General features: G+C 37.2%; 1 protein-coding gene across 8 annotated transcripts in view; it reads left to right on the top strand.

Annotated features, from left to right (window-relative positions):
• The window catches only part of STRN3 (striatin 3), a 134006-nt gene that overhangs the window by 65927 nt on the left and 55715 nt on the right, over positions 1-12364 (top strand). For 6 of the 8 annotated variants that reach the window (XM_015143492.3, XM_015143490.3, XM_015143491.3 and 3 more), the window contains exons 2-4: positions 6066-6169; positions 6611-6684; positions 11703-11784. In XM_015143492.3, coding sequence (XP_014998978.1) covers positions 6066-6169; positions 6611-6684; positions 11703-11784 — 260 coding nt within the window. Of the gene's footprint in view, positions 1-431; positions 656-6065; positions 6170-6610; positions 6685-11702; positions 11785-12364 lie in introns of those variants that run through there. The other 2 variants (XM_077940820.1, XM_077940819.1) reach the window with 1 other exon arrangement.

The following is a 12364-nucleotide window of genomic DNA, read 5'->3' as shown; positions in this document are numbered from 1 at the left end:
ATGACAGAGTGAGGCCCTGTCTCAGAAAAAAGAAAGATAAAAAATGGTACGACTGTATAGGGCACTGACCATGAATGGAGCTTTTAGGATTGGAAATTGCTCTGGTTGAGTCAGTGAGTGAGTGGTGAGTGAATTTGTAGGCCTGTGACATTATTGTCTCTCCCGTAGATTTTATAAACATTGTACACTTAGACTTTACTAAATTTATGTGAAATATTTTTCTTCAATGATAAATTAGCTTACCATAATTATTTTACTTCATACATTTTCATTTTTTCAGCATTTTAGCTCTTTTGTAATAACACTTAGTTTAAAACAAAAGCACATTGTACAGCTATATAAAAATGTTTTCTTTTTATCCTTATTCTATTAGCTTTCTTCTAGTTTTTAAAATTTTAATTTATTTTTACGTTTCAAACTTTTTTTGTTAGAAATGAAGACACAGACAGACATATTAATCTATGCCTATGTAAGGCCTAGGAAGGCCTGGGTTAGTATCATTGTCTTCTACCTCCACATCTTGTCCCACTGGAAGGTCTTCAAAGGCAGTAACACACATGGAACTGTCATCTTCCGTGACAACAATATCTTCTTCTGGAATACTTCCTGAAGGACCTGCCTGAGGCACTTTTGCAGTTAACTTTTCTTTTTATAGGTAGGAATATACTCTAAAATAACGATAGAACCAGGCATGATGGCTCACACCTGTAATCTCAGCAACTTGGAAGGCTAAGGTGAGAGGACCACTTGAGGCCAGGAGTTCAAGGCCAGCCTGGGCAACAAAGCAACACCCTTCTCTACAAAAGTAATTTCTAAAAAATTAGCCTGGCTGGTGGCCCGAGCCTTAAGCTGAAGCAGGAGGATCACCTGAGCCTAGGACTTAGAGGGTACAGTGACCTTTGACTGCACACTACAACCCAGTCTGGGTGTCTCAAAACAAAAACATATAGTAAATCAACTGTAGAATAGTCATTATTGTTATTATAAGTATTAAGCACTGTACATAATTATATGTATTGTACTTCTGTACCACTGACAACACAGTAGATTTGTTTATAACAGCATCAGGACAAATGTGAGTAATGCGTCTAATGCGTCCCACTACAATGTTAGAATAGCTATGACTTCTAGACTTCTACGACTTCACTAGGTAATAGGAATTTTTCAGCTCTGTTATAATCATAATGGGACCCCTGTTGTATATGCAGTGTGTCATTCACTGAAATGTCATGTGGCACATGACTGTATATAAAGTTCTTTGTCTCTTGTCCCTTTTAAAATTTTAAGCCTATTTTGTCTGATATTAGTATGGGAGATTGACAGACTTTTAAAGTAAGTATATTAGGTTTTGTGGGCCACAAAGGGTTTGTGTTGCCTATTCTTTGTTTCTTATTTTGTGATACTTTAAAAAACATTTTTAGTTTTAGGGCTATGCAAAAACAAGCGTGGGGTAGGTTGCCAATTCCTCTTTTATCTTGAATAAAAATTTTTTAATTGTAATGAATTTTTAATCCTTTTCTTTATGGCTAGTGTTTTTGTCTTTTTCAAGAAATCTTCCTTTAACCTGAAGTTGTGAAGATACTTGTTATATCCTAAAAGCAGTACTGTTCTGCCTTCATATTTAGATCTGTAATCCTCCTGGAACTGTATGAGGCAGAAAGTATCAGGCAGATGTTCCTTTTCTTTTTTTCTTTTTCTTTTTTTTTTGAGACGGAGTCTTGCTCTGTCACCCAGGCTGGAGTGCAGTGGCGCCATCTTGGCTCACTGCAAGTTCTGTCTCCTGGGTTCACGCCATTCTCCTACCTCAGCCTCCCAAGTAGCTGGGATTACGGGTGCCCCCGCCACCATGCCCGGCTAATTTTTTGTATTTTTAGTAGAGACGGGGTTTCACCGTGTTAGCCAGGATGGTCTTGATTTCCTGACCTCTTGATCTGCCCACCTCAGCCTCCCAAAGTGCTGAGATTACAGACGTGAGCCACCGCGCCCGGCCTCATTTTCATTTTTAGCCCACATTTGGATTCTCTGTTACTAAGCACCATTTTTGAAGCAACCTTTTTTTTTCTCAATGTTCTGCACTGCCATCTTTCATAAATCATGTGATCTTCTATGCTTTAGTTTGTTTCTGGAATTTCTGTTCTGTTTCTTTGGTTCATTTCACTATCCCTGAATCATCAGTGTCTTAATTTCTGCAGTGTTATAATATATATTATTGTTTAGTAGAGCAAATTCTATGACCCCATTCTTTTTTCTTCTCTTGAAACTCTGTTGCCCGGGTTGGACTGCAGTGGCGTGATCATAGCTCACTGCAGCCTCTACCTCCTGGGCTCAAGTGATCCTCCCACATAGGTGGGACTACAGGTGCGTCCCACCACGCCTGTCTAATTTTTGTATTTTGTAGAGATAGAGTTTTGCTGTGTTGCCCAGGCTGGTCTTGAACTCCTGGTCTCAAACAATCCGCCCTCCTCAGCCTCCCAGAGTGCTAGGATTATAGGCATGAGCCCCTTCTGTTTGGCCCATCTCATTCTTTGTAATTGTCTTGGCTGTTCTAGGTAATTTGAATTTTTTTTTTTTTTTTTTTGGTAAATTTTAGTATCAGCTTGTCAGGTTCTAGACATACAAATTCAGAATTTGAAATTAAATCTGTCAGTCAATTTGGGTGAAAGTTGATATTTTTACAGTAGTCAGCTAGTCCGTTTAGGTTGTCTTTAATGCCTTTGTTAAATTTTTATATTTTCTGTATAAAGCTCTTGCCCATCTTTGGTGTTTTTTTCCTAGTTACTTTTATTTTTCTATTATGGTTTTGGAGATGGAGTCTCACTGGGTTGCCCAGGCTGGTCTCGAAGTCCTGGGCTCAAGCAGTTCTCCCCCTCGCTCAGCTTCCCAAGTAGCTGTCATGTGCCACCATGCCTTTTTTCGGTACTTTTATTTTTTGCTGCCATGGGGAATGTGTTTTTTGAGGTTACTTTTAAAAGTGTTTATTTGCAGAGATGATGCTATAACGTTGCTGAAAAGTCCATTGTTAATGATCTTATACTAAGTGCTTAACTTATTATTTAATTGGTCATTATTATGTTATTATCACTATTAGGTATAACCTTGACCTTTTCAATCAGTTTACCCTCTAGATACTTGATGATAAGAGGTCATAAGATCAGTTCCAGTCATTATGGCTTCTCTCTTTACTTGGTCCTCTTCCATGTGTTTTTGGTTAATCCATGTGTTGGTGGTGGTGGTGGTGATGGTTTTTTGTGGTTTTTTTCCTTTTTTTTCCTTTAGACAGGGTCTTGCTCTGTCACCCAGGCTGGAGTGCATTGGCAATCATGGCTCACTGCAGCCTTGACCCCTCGGCTTAAATGATCCTCCTGCTTCAGCCCCTTAAGTAGCTGGGACTACAGGCGCACACCGCCACACCCAGTTAACTTTTAAATTTTTGGTGAAGAGAAGATGTTGCTATGTTGGCCAGGCTGGTCTCAAACTCCTGGGCTTAACTGATCCTTCTGCCTTGGACTCCCAAAGAGCTGGGATTACAGGTGTGAATCACAGTGTCCACCCTAGTCCACATTTTTTAAAAAGGTTTTGTTTTAATTGATTCTTGAGCCTTTTCCTTGTCCTAAATTCGTGCAAATTATTTCCTTTCAGCCCTCTGTTCAGTACTGCTTTGGGATTTTTACTTTTTGGTGTGTGGTTTGTGCTTGTCTTAGATTCCCTAAGTGTGGATAGTTGGTAATACAAAAATGCAAAAGAAGGAAATGAAAACCAATTCTCACAACAGTATAAGATTCTACTAGGAAATACTACTGCTGGGTAGTCTTTTTAAAAAAGAATCTCTTAGAGGACGTTACGACTTTCACCTAGTTTCAATGCCTTTCTCAATCAGAAACCCACCAATTTTTACTTCAGAAGCAGAATAATAAAACAGGTTTCCTTCAGCTTTTTGTAATGGTAATTTTAGAACGCTTATTAGATCTGAAAATTGAGAGTTACATAATTGTTCTATAGTATGGGCTTAGTGGTTTTTAGAAACAACAACAACAACAACAAGCAGCCAATACAGGGAGAAAACCCTAGTCAGAATCTTTCTTGAAAGTGTATAACGAATTTGACATCTTTTCCCTTTGCTCCGTAACTTGATAGAGAGTAAGTGCTGTTCTTTTCTTCAGGATCATAGACTATTAGGTTCTGGACCTTTATTATTCCTCCTAGTGCTTTTTTAAAATTTTGAAAATTTGTAGTTATAAGTGTCATGCAGCTGTTTATTTATTTATTTATTTTAATTTTTAAAAAATTTTTATTTTGTAGAGGCAGGGTCTTGCTGGTCGCCCAGGCTAGAGGGCAGTGATGTGATCGTAGCTCACTCTAGCCTCACTCCTGGGCTCAAGCGATTCTCCTGCTTCAGCCTGCCAAGTAGCTAAGACTACAGGAACATGCTACCACGCCTGGCTAATTATTGATTTTTTGGTACAAACAGGGTCTCGCTGTGTTGCCAAGGCTGGTCATGAACTCTGTAGCTGTTTATAGCTTTTCAGGTGTTACGAAGTTGTAGATAATTTCATACAAATTTTTTTTAGGGTAACAGTTTTTTTGATGACAGCAATTATTTATTAGGTGTTTTTATTAGTAGTTTTGGTTTAGCTGGTATCCTTGGCTAATATATTTGTCTTGTAGAAATCAACACATCCTGACTAAAATTTTAACCACAGTTTAGCTTACTAAATAGCTTTCTTTCTCATACTGAACAAATGCACCTGTGTCATGTCTGCAAGAACATTCTACCTCTTGTGAAAATTAGTTTTATTGTGAATGTGTGGATAATGGCAAATGTCCTCAGACAGATGCCAGTCTCTTTCAACATTATTCTTTAGTGTGAGGTGGTTAAAGGAGGCTAACATACAGGGAAGGGCTAGAAAAAGGCAGAGAATTGCCTTTTTCAGGAAATAAGGATAAAAGGCACTTAAGGAAAAAAATTCTCTCACAGTGGAAAAGTGACAATAGAAAGCAATGAGGTAATGGAATGTATGGTGGCCTTACTTAAACTATTTGTATTACCATGGCATTTACCATTTCAAGAATTAAAACAGAATTTGGAGTGGGGTGGTACAATGGAAAGATTATAAATTTTCATTTTTCTCTTTTTTTTTTCTTTTGAGACGGAGTCTCGCTCTGTTGCCCGGTCCAGAATGTAGTGGCGCTATCTTGGCTCACTGCAACTTCCGCCTCCCAGGTTCAAGCGATTCTCCTGCCTTTGCCTTCCAGGTAGCTGGGATTACAGGCACCTGCCATCATGCACAGCTAATTTTTGTATTTTTGTAGAGATGGGGTTTCACCGTGTTGGCCAGGCTGGTCTTGAACTCCTGGTCTTGAACTCCTAACCTCAGGCACGCCTCGGCCTCCCAAAGTGCTGGGATTACAGGCATGAGCCACGTGCCCAGCTCAGATTATAAATTTTCTAGTATTTTAAGAAAAGCTTTTGAAGTAATCTGATTTTTGAAATAATATCTCACTTTCTGACATATTTATCTATTTGTGAACATGTTTTTCAGTTCTTTGTGAATTGTATGTTAGGAATTAGGTGCCATTTTTATGTATATTTTTCTTTCAAGGTTATGTGAAGGTGAAATACTAATATTAGGAATCTTAAGGATTATAAACTAGCTAATTTATAGTTATCTTTATTTTAAAAGGAATGTGTTAGATCTAACGGAAAGTTTGGCCATTTTTTGAGTTTTTTTTTGTTTGTTTGAGACAGAGTCTTCTCAGCTTCGAGTAGCTAGGACTGTGGGCACACACCACTACACCTGGCCAATTTTTAAAATTTTTTGTAGAGATGAGGTCTCGCTGTGTTTCATAGGCTGGTCTAAAACTCCTTGTCTCAAGAAATCCTACTGCCTTGGCCTACCAAAGTGCTGAGATTACAGGTGTGAGCCATTGCCTGGCCCGTTTTTATGAATTTAAAATCTTGATATCATCAGTCAAGTGCAAAAGTTTGCATTTATTGTTTTCCATTTTTCAGTTTCCTATGTATGGTTAAGGGAAAATGTAAATAAATGCATCTTTTATGTTTTTAGGCCCGGATTGCATTTCTACAAGGAGAAAGAAAAGGTCAAGAGAATCTGAAGAAGGACTTAGTAAGAAGAATAAAGATGTTAGAGTATGCATTAAAACAAGAAAGGTACGTGTGCGTCATTTTGTTACATGAATAAAGTAGAACAATAGTGTACTCATGTATACCATTGTACTCTGTATTTGGCAGCTTTTTTTGAAAGGTACAAATCCTTGCCCAAATACATGATGCTATCTTGATTTGATTCGTACTTGGGAAAGAAAGGCAAAAGAGATTAAGATACTTCAATTGAAATGTGTTTTGTTACAGAATCTAAATTTTGGAACTTAAAAAAAAGACAAAGGATAATTGATCTTTTTTTAACTTTTGGGTATGTGTTACTTGGGAAACTTACATTTTTTTCTTTTACAGCAATAGAGTCTTCAACGTTCTTTGCAAACAAAGTTTAAAGAAACAAACATTCACATTATGTTTTGTTATTGGAATAATATAAAACAAGAGTGACAAAAGGAAGAAGTTATTATTACTAATTTGTGATTAAATTTTCAGGGCAAAATATCACAAATTAAAATATGGCACGGAACTGAACCAAGGTGACTTGAAAATGCCAACCTTTGAGTCAGGTAAACTTGATTCTTCTGTTACTTTTTTTTTTTAATTCATTTTTTATATATAGACATGTTCCCTTTACCCCCATTTTGGTTTGATAATATTAGAGAATGACTATTGTAAACTGTCTGGAATTTGGGAAAAAATATTAAATGAATAAAAATAAATAGTTTCATGTACATCTTAATCCTAAGGCGACTTGTCTTATCCTTGAGTTGAAATCTATGTAAAAGTGTGGCTGCATTTATGGTAGTAATTTGAGCTGAAAGGTAAGGAAGTTTAGGTATTACAGTAAATTTTAAAAATTTACTTGTTTTTGAGTTCAATATTAAGTATGTAGAACTTGGCAGAAACACACACCATACATACAATTTGCAGTTGATTTATTTTTTAATCTTTAACACTTTCAGTCTTAGCAGTAGACCTTTATTAGAGCTTCCGTTTGTTATCATATATATAAAATTAAGAGACCAAGATGGGAGTGGCATAGGTTTTCTTTGACCTGGCTTTTCAGTGGTTATGAAGGCTTATTCTGATGCCAGGAAACTATATTAGAATCTCCTCCTTGGAAAAAGCAAAAATCAGGAACAGAAACATGGAAGGTCTGTTTGTTCTGAGCCATGATTATTATAGTCGTCTCTTTGCAGTTAAAGGGAGTAGAGTGACTTCACCAGAAAAATACCCGGTTAATTCAGAGCTTTTTTTTTTTTTTTTTTTTTTTTTTTGACTCATTTTATTTCCAGTATGGCTAGAATATTCAGAAAATAAGCAGACACTTCTAGAACTTTAGGGCTTGATCTGTGTAAAGAAGGGAGGCTAGTTAAAGCCACGTTGTACCTGCAGTAGAAGCTAAGCAGAGTCAGAATTGGCTAGGTGGTCCCAGTGTAACAGTTTGTATAAAGCAAGATAAATCTTTTTTGCTTGCAACTGAAATTGTGGCAAAACAAATCTGTTTTTATCTGTATTAACCTAAATATTAAAAGTTCCTCAAGTTGAGGAATAAAATAATATCCAAGTATTTTCTTTACAGGACACACAATAACAGTGAAGTAAAATGTTTTCAGTTATATAGAAAAATTTGTCAGGGTGTTCAGTGGAAAACCAAACAAAGGGATGGGCAAAAATACATCGTGTGAACAAAATATTATAGAATTATTTACATCAGAGTATATATGGAGACAATATTAAATGAAACAGTGTCGCCTTTTATATACCCAATATGGGAAAGAAAATGTACAAAATATTGATTTGATCAAAGTAGAAGATATGTGAGTATTTATACCCCTCTCTCAGTAAAATAAATAGATATAGCCTAAACCTAACCTTATAAACAAATATAAGGTTTATTCAAATATAAAAGAGTTCCCTTTCTTCTACATTTAGAAAACAAATGGTCAGATAGAATAATGGGCAAAAGACTTAAAAAGACACACCATAGAAGAGGATATATAAATGGCCAATAAAAATATGAAATGTTGCTTGATTTTTATTAGTTATTAAGAAAATACAACTTAAAACCACGATGGAATATAATTAGACACTGACCAGAATGGCTAAAATGCAAAAGAGTCAATATTAAGTGTTGAGGATGTGGAGTAACCAGAATTCGTAGACATTGGTGTTAGGATTATAAATGGATAATGCTGCTCTGAAAGTGACTTGACACTGTGACTATTACTAAAGAGGATATAACATACATATCCTAGGCCAGGTGCAGTGGTTCACTCCTGTAATCCTAGCATTTTGGGAAGCCGAGGCATTGCATCACTTGATCCCAGGAGTTCAAGACCAGCCTGGACAATATGGCGAAACCTCATCTCTACAAAAAATACAAAAATTACCCAGGCTTGGTGTTACATGCCTGTAGCCCAGCATTTAGGGGGCTGAAGTAGGAGGATTGCATGAGCCCGGGAGGTCAAGGTGACAGTGAATTTTGTTCACACCACTCTACTCCCTCTTGGATGACAAAGTGAGACCCTGTCTCAAAAATATTTATATACATACCCTATGATCCAGTAACTCCACTCCTCAAAAGGCATATATATGTTCATCATGAAGCTTGTGTAAGAATGTTCATAGCCTCATTATTTACAGTGGAAATCTAGAAACAACTAGAACAGTCTTCAGAATCAGAATAAATGGATAAGTACATTGTGATATGTTAGCATAATAGAATGCTGTTTAGCAACAAAAGTGAGCAAACTAAAACTGAATGTGACAACATGGTTTAATCACATAAAACTGAAAATTGAAGAAATTATTACATCATATTCAAAAATCTCAGTAATTTTAGAAATCAAGATAGCGTTCATACCCTTTTTGGAGTGGCTAGTGACTGGAGGGCACAAGGAAGGCTTTTGGGGATGCTGATAGTGTTTTGTTTCTTCATCTAGGTACTGGTTACTTGGGCGTGTTCAAAAATTCCTTGAGCTATACACTTGATGTACTTCAAGAATATCCTTAGCAACATTATTTATAATAGAAAATGGAAACTAATTTCAACATTAGGGGATTGGTTAAATAGGTATATGTTTTCTATAGAATGTTATGCAATCATTTTTTGTGTTAATCTGTATTGCCATACAGAGAATGTTCAAGGTACATTTAGTGTCAGAAGCAGATTATAGTGCAGTATATACATTGGCACATTTTTTAAAAGGGTGGGGTTGTATTATGTATATTTTCAGGTAGAAAATATGAAATGATAAACACTGAAGCACTACCAGTTGTTAACTCTTGGTAATAGGGTTTTAGGCAGTTGTATTTCTTCTTTTTTTTAGTATTTTTTTCTCCAGTGATTATGTGTTATATGTAATTTAAAAATGTTATAAATAGAAAAATCAGCAGGGGGACTATTTGAAATAATTATTTCTGGAAATCAAAGAAATGCTTACTTTTGGGGTAGAATAAGAAGTGTTTTTTGGTTTTTTTTGAGACAGGGTCTTGCTCTGTTGCCCAGGTTGGAGTGCAGTAGTGTGATCTTGGCTCACTGCAATCTCTGTCTCCCAGGCTCATGCAATCCTCCCACCTCAGCCTCCCAAGTAGCTGGGACTACAGGCACGTGCCACCATGCCTGGCTAATTTTTGCATTTTTTCTAGAGATAAGGTTTTGACATGTTTCCCAGACTGGTCTTCAACCCCTGGGCTCAAGCGACCCACCTGCCTTGTCCTCCCAAAATGCTGGGATTGCAGACCTTAGCCACTGTTCCCAGCTAGAGGTATTAGTAACTGGATTGTTAGGGTTAGAGAAATAATGTCTGAAGAGGATATTTGAATCCCTACCAGCAGGTACTAAGTGACTTTGAGGAGCTTAGGAGCCTCACAGAGTCCTCAACATTCAGTATGAGGGTTGATCTTCTAAGTCCCTCTCTTCTTCACCGTGTCTTTATGTTAATAATGGGAACTTATGGGGAAATATTTCTGTGATATAAATGTCAATAGTTTTAAATTTTGTTCTGGAGATGCTTGTTGAGAGATTAATCTGAAATCATACTGTTTATTAAACTTTTTTTTTTTTTAAAGACACAGTCTTGCTCTGTCGCCCAGGCTGTAGTGCAGTGGTGCAATCTTGGCTCACTGTAACCTCCGCCTCCTGGGTTCAAGCGATCCTTTTACCTCAGCCTCCCGAGTGGATGGGATTACAGGCATGTGCCGCCATGCCTGGTTAATTTTTGTATTTTTGCTAGAGACGGGGTTTCACCATGTTGCTCAGGCTGGTGTTGAACTCCCATGCTCAAGTGATCTGCCCACCTCAGCCTCCCAAAGTGCTGGGATTACAGGCGTGAGCCACTGCACCTGGGCTAAACTCTTTTTTTTTAATGTGTACACTTTGTTATCTGAAAATAAAATATGACTCTTTACCTATAGTAAAAACTCTTTTCTGGTTTAATTTTAGTTCTAAAAAAGGAACTTAGCTAGATGAAGTCCTGTGATGTAGACTTAAGGTCCATTGATACAGACCCCAAATTAAGGTATTCAGTATTTTTATGTATGCCTAATATCTTAACGGTGTTGATTTTGAATAGCTCATATAATACAGCTTTTTAATTTTTTTTTTCTTTTTTTTTTTTTTTTTGAGACAGAGTCTCGCTCTGTCGCCCAGGCTGGAGTGCAGTGGCCGGATCTCGGCTCACTGCAAGCTCTGCCTCCCGGGTTCACGCCATTCTCCTGCCTCAGCCTCCCGAGTAGCTGGGACTACAGGCGTCCGCCACCACGCCCGGCTAGTTTTTTGTATTTTTTTAGTAGAGACGGGGTTTCACCGTGTTAGCCAGGATGGTCTCGATCTCCTGACCTCGTGATCCGCCCGTCTTGGCCTCCCAAAGTGCTGGGATTACAGGCTTGAGCCACCGCGCCCGGCCACAGCTTTTTAATTTCAAAGGCAATCGACTCAGCAGAATTCTAGTAGTTAAAAAAAAATTAAATTGCCAGGCATGGTGGTTCACACATGTAATCCCAGCACTGTAAGAAGTTGAGGCGGGTGGATTGCTTGCGCCTAGGAGTTTGAGACCAGATTGGGCAACACAGCAAAACCTCATCTCTTCAAAATACAAAAATTAGCTGGATATGGTGGTACATGCCTGTGGTCCCAGCTGCTCGAGAGACTGCAGTGGGATCTCTGGAGCCCAGGGAAGTCAAGACTGCAGTGAACCGAGATGGTGCCACTGTACAACAGCCTGGGTGACAGAGTGAGACCCTGTCTCAAAAAAGAAAAAGAAAGAAAGAAAAAAGAAATCAGTTCTAATAATATTTTATCTCCTGTTCGTTTGATTTTTGAATCCTTGATACTAATAAAGTACACTTGGGTTTTCCCTGTTTTAAAATGGGGGACATAGTACTTAAGTCATTGGGTTATTAGGACAAACACATTTAAAATGAGTGACCCACAGTTAATACTTAGATAAAACTTAATTTTTTCCTGTCCTTTATAAAATATTTAGGTATGTTTTTATGGGAATTTATCCCTAAGAAAACTTTGGCAGTATTTTCAGGAGTTGAAATAATGTATGTAAAACCTTTTTTTCTTAATTTTTAGAAGAAACCAAAGACACAGAGGCTCCCACAGCACCTCAGAATAGCCAGTTAACGTGGAAGCAAGGCAGACAGCTTTTAAGACAGTGAGTAATTATTTATTTTCAGCTTTCTTTAAGGATCTAGGTATGAAAGCATTTATATTGAATCAATTTACAAGTAAAAAATTATATTGGGACAATGTGTATGTTTTTTGTATTGCTGCTTTTTTGTTGTGAGATGCTTGGATCTTTTTAAAAGTTTGTTTCCTCTGAGTTTCAGGATGATGTTGTCTTCTTACTTGCAGGGTAGAATGTCTAAAAGACTGGATGACTTGAGCAGAATAAAAACAATACAGAATTCATACTTCCTAGAGCCCTCCATTCCTGTCAGTGCAGAATTCACACGTTTCTTTTCAATGGGGGTGTGACTGGTCTAGAAAATGAATTTAGTTGAATTCATCTGAAACTTTTCAGAAGTGGATTGCCAAATTTTCCTTTTAGTTGAATTTTTAAGGAGCTTTTTTGAATTTTGACTTACTTGGTGTATTAGAAGTATTTCTCTGGCAAATCTTGTTTTTTGTCTTTCATGTATTATTTTCCTTATATTTTGAAAATTTTGAAATTTGTGTCCTACTGATATCCTGGGTGATTTTCAGTTATTCAGCCTTTTCTACTCTAGGTATCT

The sequence above is a fragment of the Macaca mulatta genome, chromosome 7 (assembly GCF_049350105.2).
Source record: "Macaca mulatta isolate MMU2019108-1 chromosome 7, T2T-MMU8v2.0, whole genome shotgun sequence".
NCBI lineage: Eukaryota > Metazoa > Chordata > Mammalia > Primates > Cercopithecidae > Macaca > Macaca mulatta.
The sequence above is the reverse complement of the archived record's forward strand: the minus strand, read 5'-3'. Positions and strand labels throughout refer to the sequence as shown.